This window comes from Lipophrys pholis, assembly GCF_963383615.2.
Source record: "Lipophrys pholis genome assembly, chromosome: 15".
Lineage (NCBI taxonomy): Eukaryota > Metazoa > Chordata > Actinopteri > Blenniiformes > Blenniidae > Lipophrys > Lipophrys pholis.
In genome coordinates, this window is record NC_137642.1 from 14,962,654 (window position 1) to 14,981,537 (window position 18,884).

An 18,884-nucleotide genomic window follows, 5' to 3' on the forward strand; every position below is an offset into this window, starting at 1 on the left:
AATTAAATCCCATCACATCTCAAGCTAAAATAGCAGTGTACGGTGGCCTCTTCTTAGTTTACATTTTGTCTTCCGAGACCACATTCTCAGAAAAAAGCATGACAACAAGATGTGCATATTCTCGTGTTTAGTATACCAAAACTATTATCACTCTTCAGATACTCCTCTCCCTGTTGTGGAAATAAACTGACTCAACTTTCATGATTAAAACAGACATTATTTCCACTTTTAAGTAGAAAATGGCTACTGGGTTCCACTCATACTTTTCTAATTTCCTAGCACGATTACTTTCATCTTCATCCAAAATAATCACAACAAAAGAGACTCAACATGGCGACAAAGCAGGATTTAAACCTCACAAAAGAACTGTGATGCAGAATCAGTTCGAACTTCCAGTATTTCAAATCTGCTTCTATTTTCATCACATAGCAAGGACCTCCATCCATTTTTGCTTAATCTCAAATGCACCATGAGCCTGACACACATGAAAACAGCATCTATACATTGTGAAGAGAAATATGATAATGCCAAATATGCATGTACAATGGTTGTCTGTGAAAATGGCACAGCATTGAGGGAATTAACTGTCTTATTGATAATGGAGGAGGAGGTTTAGCTATAATCTCCATCATCCTATTGACAAAAAGAGGATCAAGTCTCAAGTCAAACCAACATGAGATCAAACCGTTAAGGACACTGAGGATATTGCTTGATACATGGAGCCACAAGACATGTTTTAATCTTCCTCCAATTCCAGGAAGCATTATTGTTGTATATAGAGATGGTGTTAAAATCTATCAAGATTTAGAGTCATCCACTTAAATATTTTGTCAAAAAAGATGCATTTGACCAAGCAGTGACCGCATGCATCAGAGGCTCGCGTCTCCGGGTTGAAATAAACCTTGTGACCACTTACTTGCACATCATCTGACGATGGCTCATAGCTGGCCCTCTTGAAGGTCTCTGTCACATTGCGAAGGATTTCTACTGAAGACAGCAGGTCGCCGGCGTAAAAGTTTCTCCTCTGGGTGAGATCCAGTAGGTTTTTGGTGACCTGGGACATCCCATCCCCCGCCAGCATCCTCTGGCCCTTAGCAAGGTGCCCCTGAACCTCCAAAAACAGGAGAAGAAAGAACTTGGGGCATTGGTGTACTCCGACGGTTCGCAAGATGCACACTAAGCTACACATTTGGAGTAAATGGAGTGCAAAAATCAGGAAGAAAGACACTACTCTCTAAGGCCCTTTATGTGACACTTATATCTAAGCCAGGCCGAAATGTATTCTGCCTTGCGGATGTTTTGAAATGAGCCAATATGAATAAAAGAGTTAACTGGAGCAGAAGACACACATTTAGGGAGAAATTGCACAGTGAAATGACATTTCACATCATTGCACAGGGTTTATGTACACGTTCACAGGTGCAGGCCTATATGTGCTATCTCAGCTCTTTCGAATTATTTCATTTTCAAATGTGATGGAGAGTCACCAGAATTAGCCATTCTAGTGGAAGCACTATTGTATTGCAAGGATAAAAGCTAAAGTGTATTCTAAATACTCCAATAAACTGTTGTTGACCTCTTTGTTCTGTGTGTGTGATTGAAATATTTCATCAGACATACAGAAAGAAAGAGTTCACACATGGATGGTTTGAAATGATTCTACTGATTCTACTGAGGAAAATGTTTTTGTTATTTTTCTGGACACTTGACTTGGTTTCTTGGCCATGCAATGTTACTGTAGAGTAGTATACTAATTAAAATGCAATGTTGGGGTCAGCGTGTGATCAGAATATGCAAATTACCCTAGTGGTAGGCTACCGGAAGGTTCTACCCTGTCAGAGGTAATTTACATATAAACGAATCGCCAAACAGAAGTAAATTGTTATTTACGGGTTGACAATTACTGATCACTAGCGGTAGGCCACCAAAGTAATGGATTACTGGAGTAATAGATTACTAAGGTAATGTACCAAGTGTAAGTTATGCAAAGCTATAAAGGTTGATTGGAGTAAATAGTCAGTTATCGGCCAACAGCTTTGAGCTAAAAAGGGTCGCCTGACGGGAGGAACCTCCACGGGGTCCAATCGCGAAGGCGGTCCACCAGTGGCACGACCGGTCAACAGGCGTGACGGGTCACTCCTTTGTTGACAACTGCGGGTCAGTGGCGTGACCTACCGAAGCGCCTGTGGACCCACAGGAGGCGACTCGCTGGAGTAACCGGGGAAAAGCTCAAGCTGCGAAGGCGTCACAAATGGCTATTGACCTATCAATGAACAACGGTACTTGATTACGAGTGATGATTAAATTACGGAGAGCAACCTATGATTCAAGTTATCAATGAAACAAACCTGCGATTTGTAAGTCAATAACTGAGGGGAGGCTGAATTACTTCGGTGGAGTGGACCACCGAAGGTGATCTGCAAGTAATTTAGAATGGATTGTTAATCAAACAAGTTTGGTTATTTATCTAATAACAATCGGGAGTAATCAAGGAGGAGTTGGAATTAATTAAGTAAAGTCGGGGTTTACTAATTAAATACAATGAGTTATTTGAATGAGCTAAACCATTGAAATTGAATTAAATGCAGTTAGGATTATTAATTGGATAAACTTGCGCTTTATGAATTAATAATACTGGATAATTGGATGCTGAGATGCACGAAAACCACTTAAAAATGATTAAAAGCACTCTTGAGTATTAATTGAATAAATTGACTAATTTATTAATTAATAAAGCATACAAATTATCTATCTGCAACAAAAATAAATGAACAATAGCTTAGAGACAATTCAAGTTGTGATTAGGTTAACTGGGTAACAGATCAATCAATAATAGTGCGGGTAATTAACCACAGAAAATGCGATGAAACACTTAAAATTATTTAAAAGCAATGCGGGTTATTCCCGTGGAAAACCTGCATTCATTCGCCAACGCCTCCTAGGTGTGTTAAATTACCCAAAGCGTTAAAATCATTGAAATTGATTTAAACCATTCAAACTATTAATCAATTGAATATTACCGTTACTTAATCAAAGTCGGGGCACCAGCTGAAGTTAGGGTCTTAAACGAAACATCAGTCTTAAAAAAGAAAGTTCAATTAAAATGTTTAAATTATTATTTCTGATTGAAATGATAATCGCAATTTAACTGAAGCAGGAAAGGAAGGCTGTAAATCCGAGCACTGACTGTTACAACCAGCAGTTGTCGCTGAAAAGCACACAAAAACCACCAAGAATCGTTCAATTCAACTATTAAGTGTTTATTAACAAACGTCTATTCCTAAATCATCAATCTATGAATCACATCTAATCAATAAACATCAAGCAAGATCTCATAAAACAACACAATACAAAACAAAGCCAGCTAATAAAGTGTGTGTGTGTGTGTGTGAGTGTGTGTGTGTGTGTGTGTGTGTGTTCGAGTGTGGGGAGCGATGTGTGTGTGTGTGTGTGCGGGTTTGTGGAGCGAAAGGGGCGTGACTTGGTGAGAGGGTAATGACCACGAACGTCCACCAGAGGGAGGTAGACGTCGGCGGTCCGGTGTAATCACCCGATCTGGCCACTAGGTGCGCGTCGGCGCGCGGGGCAGTTGTGATGACTTAATGCAACCACCAGATGGCGGTACGAGCGGTTGCAATTACCCACGCGACTACCAGAGGGCGCCAAACGGCTCGGCGACCCGGCGAGGAAATCGATGTGATTACCCACCCGGTCACCAGAGGCGCTCGGCGTGCTCTGCCTGGGATAGCGTGACGTCACTGAGCTCCGCACGGGCCGTAGCCGTCGGGAGCGCGCCGGATTCCTTGTGGCCGAGAAATCCGAGCCGCAGTGAACTACACACGGTCCCAGGGACGCACTGAAAGGAGGCGCTTGGAGGCAGCGGCGGCCGTACCGTGCGCTGGTTAGTGAACAGGGAAACAGAGGAGAAGAGGAGAGAGAGAGAGGAGAGAGGAGGGGGTGTCTGACTGTGTACACTGACGCGACCGCCTCAGCTTACACGTACAGAGTCCAAAAACGGCTGTTCAGGCAGATATGGACTCTGGGAGCAGAAGCGTGAGCTGAGGATGAGGAGGCTCGCGCGTGCGTGCGATGATTCGCGTGGATGGCCGTCCACGCGTAGACACAAAAGTACTCAGAAACAGGGATCGGCGTCCCAAAGTTACAAGTACCAACAATAAACACACAGCAATAATAATATCACGTTATTCTAATTCCTGCCCAGACTCTAAGCCTTACTTGGTTGGACGAGGGGGAAACGTGCTTCCGTGGCCAGGTGAAATCCGTCGATTTGTGGCCGCGGGCGGTTCTCTGGCGTCCCAGAAAATAGAGACCTGACGTGGACTACGGAGGGGAAACCCGTAGTGTGATCCGAGGGGCGATCAGCAGCTTCTTGCGATGAGGGGGGGAGTGAAGAAGCGATGCTCAGGTCGGTCTGCAGACGAGCGTGCGGTTGCAGCGCGCGCTCGGGGTCCGGATGATGCAAACAAAAAAAGGAAGAAAAAAAAGAAGGGGAAACCAAAAATAAAGGGAATTCCCGCTTTTCTTGAGCTCGTCCAGCGAGGTGAAGAAAATTCAGGCCCGGTCCAGGTGCGTTAACACGAGGCGCTTTGTCTCCTTACGAAAAGGTGCGTCTGGGTTGACGCGATTTCGTTTTGGAAGAGGCTGGATCTCTTCCCGGGCCTGAATTTATACCGTTATGATGTCTTCCGGGCTCCCCGCGGCGTTGGCCGTGGTTCAGCCAATCCACGCGGGGTTGGCTTGCGCGTCACCGGGCCGGTGACCCGGTGATGACGGGATTTTGGGTCCCCCTGCCGTCGAGCTGCAGTGCCGCAGCTAGAGGAGGGGGGACCCGGGGGCCCCCCAGGGGGGGGTCATGTGATCAATGGCGAATTTTCCAGGGTTGAGCACATGGTTTCTTTGTTCTCAAAGAAACGTGGCTCACCCCCCTCCTCGCCCCCCCCCCCTTCCTCATGAGGGTGAGTGAACAAAGGATTTTGGCTCCAACATCCCCCCTTTGTTCCGAAGAGTGGGATGCAGGTCACAGTCTTTGGAGCAAACCTGGGCCGAACAATCCATAGAATCTGTGAACGTCCCCATGTCCTGTGAAACATACTGTCCTTCTCTGTCCACCAGTTCACATGTGAGGTTATTTCCTGAGCAGGCTGGGCTAGTCTGGGCAGGCTAAGGCTAGTCTGGGCAGGCTAAGGCTAGTCTGGGCAGACTTACTATTTCTATTCTAACTATCTAAGCACACATACATTTCATTTCTTAAGGGTCGTCACCAGTGAACATGAAAGAGGTAGGAAAGGGACAGGAGAGTGAGAAATAGGAAGGGAACGGGTGGTTAGGAAAAGGGTTAGTAGGCCGTGCCTTCACCTCTTGGTTGGGTGAGGGCTGGCCTATTGTGTGTTTGTGGATGGGCCCACAAAACGTGGCGAGACCAGGGTCAGGGAATCCAGTCGGGCCTGTAGTTTCTGGATGTACTTGTACATCGCGTACGCCACTACGGCCGTGATGATCCAGCCACTGAGCAACATTCCGAGCGCTGCCATGCTGATGGGATGGTCTTGGTATGGGTGTCCACCTGCCCGCCTAGGGAAAGTGGCTGAGAGCCCTGTGGGCTTTAAATTGAATTTAATCAATTTGGTTCCCTCAGCCAGAAGCTGGCTTTGGAGGGTGGCATCAATTGTGAAATTGTGCCCGACGAATGCATCCATCATCTCAATCTCCACCTCGTGTCGGTCGGCATCGAGATGATGGAGGATTATGTCGTCAATGTGTACTGTAGCCCCTGGTGGGACATTGAGGAATATTGTTTGATTGGGCAGGGTGAGCTTGGTGGCTATATCATGGCGGTCGTAGGACATGGTCGCTTCAGAATGAGGTGTGTTGACGAGCCATCGACTACCTGCTCTCTCTACTCTGGTCTCGGTTCCTTCATCTTTGATGGACAAACTACCTTGACATTTCTGCTCCGGGGCGTCTGCCCTCAGCCCACATAGATAGTTGGTGACATCTCTAATGAAAGGGTTGCTGGGACAGATCCAGTGAATGTCTTTGGTGTTTGTGCACATGCTGAGATTGGGGACCAGGTAGAGTGAGGGGTTGTCGTCGTGGTAGGCGAGTGTGGGTGGCGTTCGGAGGTGTACGTGTGTGTTACCCTCCCAGAATCCCACATTCAATACGGTTTTTAAACGGTACACATTCTGCTTTTCAATGATTGGTAGGTTTAGGATAAATCCTAACTCTAGGTTCTGTGGGTTCACAGAGATCGGAATAGCACTGCCGAGACTATATGCCAGATGTACCTGTGAAGGTTGTACAACAGTGGTGGTAGTGGTCTTGAGAATCTGTTCAACCAGTGTTAGTGGAACTAAGTACGTGGGGATCTTCCCGGTACTGAGGCTACTCACGGAGGAACTGACTTCTCTAAGGAGATCTTGGCCAATGAGTAATGGTTCTGTGTCCAGCGTGGTGACATAGATGGGATGCACCAAAGACATCTCTTGGAAAGTGACATCCACCCAGACGCGTTGGGTGATGGGTGAAGTGTCCTGAGTGAAGCTTCTGATGTTAATGCTGCAAGCTTCGACCTGCAGTGGCTTTCCAAGAGACAGCAGAGCTCTCGCAAGCTCGGCGAAGGTGGCTGAACACATTAGGCTTATTTCGGACCCGGAATCTAACAGCGCGAGGGCGTTTACACATCCTCCCACCACCACGGATGTGTAGATGCGGTTGGCGTTCTCTCGGTGCACGAGATTGCCTAAGAAAGTCAGGAACGGCAAATCGGTGGACTGGGAAGCTGTCGTTCTTGAACGTTCTCCCGCCTCACCTGTTTCTCCCCCCCACCCGACAAGGTAAACCTTGTTTGTGGTGGGTCGGGGCCGCCGCTCTAGTCAGGAGGGAGGGGGCCTACGTCCCCGTCCCCTTGAGGGGGGGTGGCGCCCCCTTTGGTTGGACAGGTCCAAGTTCTGTACAGCCTCTTTGATGCAGGTTTGAACCCACTGCTGTAGCTCAGTCTTTAACTGGTCAGCTCTGTAGCGACCGTGGTCCCTTTCCGAACCTTTCATTTTCCACTTTGAATTCGGGTGTGCGCCTTTCTGCTCAGACGGAGAGGGTGTACCAGACCCTCCTCCAGCATTCGTTCTGGGTGTCGGCAACTCATCGCCCTCAAGCCTCAAATCCGTGTTTTCCCTTGGCTCCATTTCCAGGACCCTCTGGTCAATGTCAGGCTTCTTACCCGGGCATTGACGCAATTCCCACACCATCTGCGCGTGCTGGCGCAGTTCCTTCATGGTGGGTTTGGCGGTCCTGCAAAATAGAGCCACATCGAACCTCCCACTGTCGTGGAGGTTGTTGACAAACAGAGACTTGAAGGCGTGATCTTCCTCCAACCCCGGTGCATTGCGGCCTTGGAAGTAGGCCACTCGTAGGCGCCTGTAATACTCCTTTGGAGGTTCAGACTTCCGTTGGGTGATCGCGAATGCACCAAACGTTGCCGAAGCAGGGTCATTGTACAATGAATACTCTTCCCGGAGAGCCTGGCAGAGGGTGGAGTACCGGTCTCGGGTGTCTGGCGGCAGGGATTCCATGAAAACATGGACTGTTCTGGACGTTGTTTTCCAGAGAAGCTTTAGCTTCTCCCGCATGGAAGGACGTGCGATGTCGAGGAGGCAGCGTTCAACCTCACGGAGGTAGTCCTCGATACTCGCGTCCTTGTTGCTCGGGTCAAAGCGTTCGATGTCCTTTGCGAGGGATTCGAGCTGGCGGGTCCGGACATCCCACCCCCTCACGGGACTGGGGCCGTCAGAGTCCTCTGACGACAGTTCCCCGTGGACTGCTGTCTGACGCGGGTCGGGGCCGCTAGGGCCATACAAGGGAGGTCTACTGGGGTGTAGAGGCACCCTCCTGGACCCCTGCTCCCGACTGCTAGCGTCGCGTGGGGGCTGCAGATGGGAAGGAGTGGCGGAGTCGTCGAAGCGCACCGTGCTGCGGCTGCGCGTGGGCTGAAAAGAATCACCATCTAAGCTATATGAGGCGTCATACCTCTGCGTTGTGGCGCATGAGGAGTCGATAGTGCCAGACCTCTCTGGCGAAGCCAGATTACGACGACCCCAATTAGGGTCACGTTGCGCACCTAGGGTGGCAGTGTAAAGCTGGTGTCGGAGATTTTCTTCCCTCTCCATGCCCATCGCGATTAGCGACTGAGCTTCTTCTAGGTTTTCCTTTAACTCCTGGATCTGAGGCTCACTCTCTAGTGTGCACTCATCGACCTTCGTCTCCTTATGAGGAGGCAGAGCCCGTTGCTTCTCGGGCTCTGAAGGCTGATCCTCGTCCTTGGAGGCGTCCAGCTCCTGTCGGAGGCGAGCGTTGTCCTTGGATAGCCTCTGGTTGTCCAGACGCAGCCGATCCGTACGCTCCTCCGCCTCCTTTGACTGTAGCTCTGCTCTACGCTGGTAGAGCAGGCTGATCTGGCCCAGGACGTCCGGCACTGTACGTGCCGGCTTGTCCCCTGGGTTGTTGACAAAACTTACCAGCTCTCGGATCTTTTCTTCGCAAATCTCAACGCTGTAGCGTTCGAGATTTGCTTTCTCCTCCAAGGAGAGACGGACGAGGTGGGACACCACGTCTCGTATGGCCGGCTCAGTTAGCACCGGCGGAGCCTCGGCTCCCTGTGCCCGGGAACTCTTACCCTCCATTGAGTGGTTGAGATTTACGCCCGAAGTCAACAACGTTAGCTGTGGTTAACGGCAAATTAGCTTTGCTACTGCACAGGTAACGGCTGTACCTGTGTCTTACAAACCTCTCGGTTTCGTTAATTGCTCGAGCTGCACCCTATCCAAGTTAGTCAGATGCGTCTAACACCTTGGCGAGCAATATTGTTAGTGTCTATTAATCGTAGTCAGAAATCTTAACACAGCGTGTTAATCATGCGTAGAATGCAGGGAAAGCAAGGCACTAACCACTTCACAACTGATTTCACACCACAAGTGACTTTGTTCGACAGTGCTGAAAAAGTGTATCTTGAAAACCAATTCTGGGAGAATAAAGTTAACGGCTACACCTTAAGTGAACGATTCAGGATTATTTTGTGCAGTTATTCGTAACAATGCTGGTTTACAACAGCCTCACACGGGGCACCATTATGTTGGGGTCAGCGTGTGATCAGAATATGCAAATTACCCTAGTGGTAGGCTACCGGAAGGTTCTACCCTGTCAGAGGTAATTTACATATAAACGAATCGCCAAACAGAAGTAAATTGTTATTTACGGGTTGACAATTACTGATCACTAGCGGTAGGCCACCAAAGTAATGGATTACTGGAGTAATAGATTACTAAGGTAATGTACCAAGTGTAAGTTATGCAAAGCTATAAAGGTTGATTGGAGTAAATAGTCAGTTATCGGCCAACAGCTTTGAGCTAAAAAGGGTCGCCTGACGGGAGGAACCTCCACGGGGTCCAATCGCGAAGGCGGTCCACCAGTGGCACGACCGGTCAACAGGCGTGACGGGTCACTCCTTTGTTGACAACTGCGGGTCAGTGGCGTGACCTACCGAAGCGCCTGTGGACCCACAGGAGGCGACTCGCTGGAGTAACCGGGGAAAAGCTCAAGCTGCGAAGGCGTCACAAATGGCTATTGACCTATCAATGAACAACGGTACTTGATTACGAGTGATGATTAAATTACGGAGAGCAACCTATGATTCAAGTTATCAATGAAACAAACCTGCGATTTGTAAGTCAATAACTGAGGGGAGGCTGAATTACTTCGGTGGAGTGGACCACCGAAGGTGATCTGCAAGTAATTTAGAATGGATTGTTAATCAAACAAGTTTGGTTATTTATCTAATAACAATCGGGAGTAATCAAGGAGGAGTTGGAATTAATTAAGTAAAGTCGGGGTTTACTAATTAAATACAATGAGTTATTTGAATGAGCTAAACCATTGAAATTGAATTAAATGCAGTTAGGATTATTAATTGGATAAACTTGCGCTTTATGAATTAATAATACTGGATAATTGGATGCTGAGATGCACGAAAACCACTTAAAAATGATTAAAAGCACTCTTGAGTATTAATTGAATAAATTGACTAATTTATTAATTAATAAAGCATACAAATTATCTATCTGCAACAAAAATAAATGAACAATAGCTTAGAGACAATTCAAGTTGTGATTAGGTTAACTGGGTAACAGATCAATCAATAATAGTGCGGGTAATTAACCACAGAAAATGCGATGAAACACTTAAAATTATTTAAAAGCAATGCGGGTTATTCCCGTGGAAAACCTGCATTCATTCGCCAACGCCTCCTAGGTGTGTTAAATTACCCAAAGCGTTAAAATCATTGAAATTGATTTAAACCATTCAAACTATTAATCAATTGAATATTACCGTTACTTAATCAAAGTCGGGGCACCAGCTGAAGTTAGGGTCTTAAACGAAACATCAGTCTTAAAAAAGAAAGTTCAATTAAAATGTTTAAATTATTATTTCTGATTGAAATGATAATCGCAATTTAACTGAAGCAGGAAAGGAAGGCTGTAAATCCGAGCACTGACTGTTACAACCAGCAGTTGTCGCTGAAAAGCACACAAAAACCACCAAGAATCGTTCAATTCAACTATTAAGTGTTTATTAACAAACGTCTATTCCTAAATCATCAATCTATGAATCACATCTAATCAATAAACATCAAGCAAGATCTCATAAAACAACACAATACAAAACAAAGCCAGCTAATAAAGTGTGTGTGTGTGTGTGTGAGTGTGTGTGTGTGTGTGTGTGTGTGTTCGAGTGTGGGGAGCGATGTGTGTGTGTGTGTGTGCGGGTTTGTGGAGCGAAAGGGGCGTGACTTGGTGAGAGGGTAATGACCACGAACGTCCACCAGAGGGAGGTAGACGTCGGCGGTCCGGTGTAATCACCCGATCTGGCCACTAGGTGCGCGTCGGCGCGCGGGGCAGTTGTGATGACTTAATGCAACCACCAGATGGCGGTACGAGCGGTTGCAATTACCCACGCGACTACCAGAGGGCGCCAAACGGCTCGGCGACCCGGCGAGGAAATCGATGTGATTACCCACCCGGTCACCAGAGGCGCTCGGCGTGCTCTGCCTGGGATAGCGTGACGTCACTGAGCTCCGCACGGGCCGTAGCCGTCGGGAGCGCGCCGGATTCCTTGTGGCCGAGAAATCCGAGCCGCAGTGAACTACACACGGTCCCAGGGACGCACTGAAAGGAGGCGCTTGGAGGCAGCGGCGGCCGTACCGTGCGCTGGTTAGTGAACAGGGAAACAGAGGAGAAGAGGAGAGAGAGAGAGGAGAGAGGAGGGGGTGTCTGACTGTGTACACTGACGCGACCGCCTCAGCTTACACGTACAGAGTCCAAAAACGGCTGTTCAGGCAGATATGGACTCTGGGAGCAGAAGCGTGAGCTGAGGATGAGGAGGCTCGCGCGTGCGTGCGATGATTCGCGTGGATGGCCGTCCACGCGTAGACACAAAAGTACTCAGAAACAGGGATCGGCGTCCCAAAGTTACAAGTACCAACAATAAACACACAGCAATAATAATATCACGTTATTCTAATTCCTGCCCAGACTCTAAGCCTTACTTGGTTGGACGAGGGGGAAACGTGCTTCCGTGGCCAGGTGAAATCCGTCGATTTGTGGCCGCGGGCGGTTCTCTGGCGTCCCAGAAAATAGAGACCTGACGTGGACTACGGAGGGGAAACCCGTAGTGTGATCCGAGGGGCGATCAGCAGCTTCTTGCGATGAGGGGGGGAGTGAAGAAGCGATGCTCAGGTCGGTCTGCAGACGAGCGTGCGGTTGCAGCGCGCGCTCGGGGTCCGGATGATGCAAACAAAAAAAGGAAGAAAAAAAAGAAGGGGAAACCAAAAATAAAGGGAATTCCCGCTTTTCTTGAGCTCGTCCAGCGAGGTGAAGAAAATTCAGGCCCGGTCCAGGTGCGTTAACACGAGGCGCTTTGTCTCCTTACGAAAAGGTGCGTCTGGGTTGACGCGATTTCGTTTTGGAAGAGGCTGGATCTCTTCCCGGGCCTGAATTTATACCGTTATGATGTCTTCCGGGCTCCCCGCGGCGTTGGCCGTGGTTCAGCCAATCCACGCGGGGTTGGCTTGCGCGTCACCGGGCCGGTGACCCGGTGATGACGGGATTTTGGGTCCCCCTGCCGTCGAGCTGCAGTGCCGCAGCTAGAGGAGGGGGGACCCGGGGGCCCCCCAGGGGGGGGTCATGTGATCAATGGCGAATTTTCCAGGGTTGAGCACATGGTTTCTTTGTTCTCAAAGAAACGTGGCTCACCCCCCTCCTCGCCCCCCCCCCCCTTCCTCATGAGGGTGAGTGAACAAAGGATTTTGGCTCCAACACAACAAGTGAGGAGTTCCACTTTTTAAATGCCACAACACACGACTCTTAATTATATGATCAACAGCAATTCATCAGGTTTTCACTGTGTAGTTTCATCAAACAAAAGGGGAACAAATACAGGTGACAACATGTCCGAAACATTAAGGACCTGATAACTATTTTCACAAAGGTGAAAAAAAGGAAAAAATATGTGTAGTTTAATTTGCTCTGCTGTTGAAAGTGTTTAATCTTTGCCTACAGTATGATGGGTATGGAGGAGGGGGGCGGGGAAAACACTGGGGAGGTAATTTATGATGCATTGGAAACAGAGGCTGTGAGAGGGAGCTGACTTTGCACCTACTGATTGCTGCAAGTATCTGAATTCATTTGTTATGCATCGAGCATAGCTGGGCTGCTCCCAGAAGGCCATACCGCGGTGATCCAAAGAGCAGCGTCGACTAGTGGTGCCTGTAGAGGGGGAAGGAGACAGCGACAGATTTGGAGAGGAGAATCAGTCGGGGAGGGATGAGAGGGGAGATGAGCAGGCGCAGAGAGCGTATAAGGAGGCGGCGGGGGGTGGGGAGGATTAGGACCAAAGGAGAGAAAAAAGAAAGGCAGATGGAAGTTGAGGAGTGGGGTGGAGTTGGATGGAGGATAAGGGGAAGAAAAAAAAGAAGAGAGGAATTATTTTCTTCCCTTTTGTCCGTTTCTTTTGCCCATCATTCATCATCAAAATTTGATGGCACCCATTACAGCGTGCATTAGAGACGAAGCACAAATAGAAAGAAGGAGAAAGCTCTCTAGAAGGAAAATAATGCAGTATTTGAATAGAAGTGGCTTATTATTACAACAAACAACGCAGTCCCAAGGCTTTTAATAAATGCACAGTGTGTCGTGATAATACAGCTTATTGAAACATGCAGCCGCTCAGCTGTGATAGCTGTCAGGGCTTTAAACACTGTTCCAGAAATAGCAGATCCAACCCAATATCCACCCACGTCGTCATGTACAGCCTACATAGGGGTCCAACATCACAACATCCCGGCTGTCGACCTGGTGAAATGCACTTCACACATCGCCCCGCCGCTCCAACACAGGTGCCTGACATCCTGAGGAAAACTCCCACCGTACAAAACATTTCCCCTGGTATTCGTGCCTCACACAAACCCTCCGCTATCTCTTGTTCCTTTTCTCTCTCTCTGTCTTTCATACACTAACACACACAGACAAAGAGAGGGAGATCAAAACCACACCTCCTCCGCCCACCTTCTCCACAGCTACTCCTTGGCGATAGGCGCTGAAGCCATGAGTGCACACAAAACATTGCAATGTGCCGGGAGCATCCAAGCAGCACCATGAGACAACCCAGAGGGCAGCAGGAGAGGCCCATTGCTTTACACTGTGCTGAGCAGCTGTCTGCCTCAAAACTGGCCTCACCTGGGTGGTTTTATTCGCTGTCATTACGCCTACCTCCACATTTATTGTCGAGAGCAATCAAAGAAGCACTTTCACTTACTTTTTTTTTTTCTCCTAAGTTTGTTTTATGGTGGCTTTGATGCTTGCAAATTAGACATCCATTTCATTGTTTTGACTCTCAAGGTCAATGTCAACTAAAAAAAAGCAGAATGCCCGCTCACCATTAATAAGAGGTCACATTCAGGACTTCTCTGAAATTGATAAGCCTAAAAAGTTACTTAAACGACTGTATAAATGTATTGAGGCACACACACACGCAAGCACGCACGCACGCACGCACGCACGCACGCACGCACGCACACACAAAAGTCATGACGTAGCAGTATAGATGTTAACACAGATAGGCGCTCAGAATTTTCTCAAAGTCATACATATTGTAAGTTTAGACAAATGTCCAGATGTTTGATTTACAGAAAAAGTTTGGACAAAACAAATCAGATTTTTGCAAAACTGATTAAGGCTGATGTTGTTGTGTGGCATGACTGGCAATAAAAAATAATTCAGGAAATTCAGGAAATGGGGTGGGTGTGGGTATGAGAGGGTTGCGGTGGAGCGATCTATCCCGTCCCTCCAGCAAACTACAATCTATCAACATATAGAGATGCAAGCTTTCTTGCTTTTATAAAAAAAAAATGTTGTGCTCTGCTTCTCAGTTTAAGCGTTGTTATCCAGAACAGCATAAAAGTATGTTATTTTGTTCTTATTCATTGTTGTTGACAGTAGGATCAAACAGGGTTAGAGACAAACAGTCCAAGCCTTTACCGATCTGTCATCTGTCTTTGCATCATCACTCGTGTATGTAGAGCAGGTAGACGATGAAATATAGGTCAGTGAAGATACGTCTGATCAAAACCACGGCTGTCTGCCACTATGGCACCGGCCTGTGCACAACTTCAGCTTCAAGCATTCCCTGCTTGGTTTTGAAAATTTCTGTTCAAATATTCCCCCTCAGAAAGCTAAAACACTGTTTACCGACTGAGGATATTGACACGAGACATCATTAAAAACACTCTCTGGGAAGGAATTTTGTGTTCTTGGATGTGATCCAAACGAGGAAACAATCCCTTTAATTTTTTAGGGAGAAAAATCTTGCTGGCATTTCTGACAAATCATCAGTAATAATTCTAAATTAGATTTCAGAGGATGTTGTCTAATTTATTTATGAGACACAACAGGATAGTTTTATTTGCATTAACCTGAGAAGAGTTTGCTTTGTTCACCTTTGATTTTGGACTCTTTCATTTTGCTCTCTTTCATTTGGATTATTTGAACTTTAATTATTCATTGGGATCTGTGACTCTCATCATAAAGCCACAATAACAGCTATGGTACCCCATAGGTTTCAAATGTTTTGAAAATATCAAAACACATTCCACTTATTTCTTTTATTCATGTCGTGTTTATCAGTTTTTGAATGTTCTGATTTGATAGTACAACGTTCATCTGCAGCATGTAAGCTTGCCCTGAACTTCACTTCTCCTAATGCCGCTGGTGGCAGTTGTCATCCATGATGACCAAGGAGATGCTGACGCCTCTGCACTGACTGCTGTTTCTCTGTGATGACCTTGATGACGACAGAGACTACGGTTGAGTAGGTGTTGAAGACCCCTGACACACTTGAACGCTCAGCCGTGCCGCATTCATGTTACACATTTCGGTCCTTTACAGATCAATATTTCATCCTCATTCAGCCTGCTTTCTGCTCCCATTATGTGTCAGAGACATCCCAGGAAGGAGCAGGGCTCTCGGTGAGGTGTCTATTTTCAAATCTTTCTCATTGAGCATGTGACTTTGACCTTGATCTAATTATGGGTGAAAGGTTGGGAAGCGCTGGTCTCATTTATGATTTCATAATGTGGACTTTGTGAAACCCGCTGACACTGGAACTGTGATTAATGGCTTTACAGATAAACTTGACCCGACCGGAACTAATGTCTATCATGGTCTTTTTCCACTGGTCAGTGCCAGCATTGACAGGGGGATGCACCGTACTTACACATGAGAAATGTCTGCCGGCTGCTATTTTCTCCTTTTATCTTGACAGACACTGTTAAGGCACTACCAGGTCCTCTGGCAGAAAGAAATGGCACTCTGATATTATCATTTGGCGCAAACCATTCAGTGCATTACAACAATGACATTCCCCAAGCACTCAGCTCTGATCTTGTTGTGAAACTCTACACTGTGTTGTCCGGCGACACTGACAACATCTGCAGTATTTACATTGTCCGAATTGTGTCTGAACTGAAGAAAAAAGAAAGAAAGATAGAAAGAAAGAAAGACAATGTAGGAAGCATTACTCTTTTATAGCCAAGACTTACACGATACAATTTGTGTTCAGAGCAGGAGAGTAAAGAGTCAAGTGTCTCACACTAACTGACTGGGCTGAAGCCGGCCCATAAAAACACCACTTGGTGTAAATGAAATTCTTAATCAGTAAAGGCGTTACTTTTCCTATAAAAAAGAAAGAAAAATGAAGACTCGCACACACCCGCGCACACACACATCCACTTCCAAGCCCAAGCTGCAAACTGGAAACAGCACCCTACTTCCAAACAGTTATCAGCCATAAAACTAATGTCAAGCCGGAAAGCTAATGTCATGCGAGTAAATCTCGCTCCACGTAACTTTGCCGCAGGTAAGCCATCTGTGAATGACACTCTGTTTGCTATTACATCCAGTTTGCCACTTATCCTTTTTATGGCTGTGAAGGAAATGTCATTCCAGCACATCGGACTGTTTTACAATTTACAGCAGCTCACTGTTTCAAACCAACATCTAACTTTAGCGTCCTGCAGTCCCTCAGTGTCCTGTTGTCTGTTTGTTGGCAAACTGACCTTCAGTGGGAACAAAGCTAACCCGTATCATAGCAGATTTATCAGAGGTTGCAAGCCTTTTCATCCTCTCCCCGCTTCCCCTCTGCATTATGCCTCTTTTCAAGAGCTGAGAGTTCATCTCGCCCCGTTACAGAACTCTCTTCCTCTGTTCTAATGCTCTTCTTCCTGTGCACATTAAAGACTCTGCTTAATGTCTGAAGGCTTGCCTCTGTGTGCTTTTCCCTCACAAGGCCCTGAGAATCACTGCTGCCATTTTTTCTGTCCATTGCTCAATTTGTTTACCGACATGTGCAGCATATGGAAACAGAGTGAACAAATATGTGCCTCTTTCTTACTTTCAAACTGATTTTGTCCACTGTGCAAATATTGTGCAGACATCCCAAAAAGATAAAAAGCTTTGTCTTTTGAAGAAAGCGTACCGGGGTAACAGACATCGAGCATTATTTACTATAATGTAGCAAAATGCATATATATCCATACATTGACACCGCATAACTGATGTGACAGTAAAGAGGTATTCCAACATTGTGAAGTGACAGCTGAACCTGTTGGAAAATATGCATGCTTCTTGTATTTTTAATTATTGTTTTAAATTTTACTCATGTATACTGCCAGCTACAGACACTAAAGGGTTTCTTGTTGTTTCTGAAACAATGGTACTAACTTCTATATCATTCTAATCTATTTAAGTGTTAATTATACAGTGGTTGCCACAATACGTTTTACCCTTGAAGCTATTCTATTCTATTCTATTCTAGTCTATTCTATTCTATTCTAATCTATTCAATACTTGAACAGCTTATTCCTTCAAAATAACCCAAATAACTTGGATATTCAATAACAAAAAGGCTACTATTACATTATATTAAACTGTTTCTGTCACATTTTTGAAAGCTATTTTCAGGGGTACTATTTCAGAAATATCCCACGGGGCTCCATCTAAACCAAAATGAGCTGTAATAGTAAATCCAGATGAGTGTATTCTGATCTTGTGCTCACCCGTGGCATTGGGCGGGCATCTATTAAAGGCAAGTTCTCCTGAAGGGGTCCGTCTCCACACCATCGACACTGCATAGTCCTCGGGACAAATTTCGTACGGAGCTGGGGAGCAAAGTGATACAAGTGTTACTGCATCAATGCAAACAGCTTTAGTATTTCAAACATGATGCAACAGTTTCTTCGTATTGCCCGCACAACTGAGGTATGGAAATATAGGAGATCAAAGCTGTATTGTGTCAGTGAATTTGGGCATGACATTTAAAGATTATAACAAAATGCACCCTTCTTTTAAGTCACAGCTTCTTCTTTTTTTTGTGTGAGCGTAGGTGCAACATAATTAGAACCATAAAAAAGGTTTGAATGTTTATGTGGAGCGTTGCTTTCTTTACTTCAGAGAAAAGACGTATTATGTGTCTTTATGTTTAAGACTCTACTTCAAAAAGAGATTATAATGGAATTCTTTCGATGAGCTTTGGTGATACATCTATCGCTCAGCATGCCTGTCACCAGTATTTAAATTTCTTAATTTATTGGAACATATTCATGCTCAGTCATCCACCTCCTCCTATCTGCATCTCGTCTTTAGATAGGACTGATCTGCTGTAACGAGACATGTCATTCACTCTGCAGAGATAATCATCAGTACTGCTTTTGATTCAGCGGCGCTGGAGCCGCTCTGATTTAAGCCGTATTATAACGTGTCTCACCTGGGCAGCGCTGGTCACTGCACTTTCGGACTTCTTCTCCGTTTCCATCACACTGCTGCCCAGTCACCGCCGCCCCCTGACATACCCGGACTCTCCTCTGCCATCCACCGTCGCAGGACTTTGAGCAGCCGCTCCACGGACCCCAAGGGTTCCACTGGCCGTTAGCTACAACAGAATCACACTCAGTCACAAACAGACACTCTCAGGGGCATTACATTTGCTAACATCAGTTAAAAAGATGCAGCGCTATAGGCAGTTTTCTCCTTTTTTCTTTAAGGTTTTATCTGCCATTCACACTGGCAATTAATGTGTGACACCTGAAATCTAATGTTTTTTTTTACATCTTTCCCCCCTCCCTATTGATGCATTTACGTTGTAGATGTTGGTAATATTTCAAAAATGAACAAGATTACTTGTAACAATCAGGAGTATGGCAGTTTTATGGCTAAAGATTCAGCTCTGAGAATGGTACTTATTTGCATCGCTTTGCCTATACT

At 46.3% G+C, this 18,884-nt stretch overlaps 1 protein-coding gene across 4 annotated transcripts in view; it reads right to left on the reverse strand.

Annotated features, from left to right (window-relative positions):
* The window catches only part of adgrb3 (adhesion G protein-coupled receptor B3), a 129,083-nt gene that overhangs the window by 50,118 nt on the left and 60,081 nt on the right, over positions 1 to 18,884 (reverse strand). For all 4 annotated transcript variants that reach the window (XM_080481564.1, XM_080481563.1, XM_080481562.1 and 1 more), the window contains 4 exons: positions 18,388 to 18,552; positions 17,681 to 17,782; positions 12,730 to 12,836; positions 917 to 1,111 (listed from right to left, as the gene is read on the reverse strand). In XM_080481564.1, the coding sequence (XP_080337690.1) occupies positions 917 to 1,111; positions 12,730 to 12,836; positions 17,681 to 17,782; positions 18,388 to 18,552 (569 nt within the window). The remainder of the gene's footprint in view (positions 1 to 916; positions 1,112 to 12,729; positions 12,837 to 17,680; positions 17,783 to 18,387; positions 18,553 to 18,884) is intronic.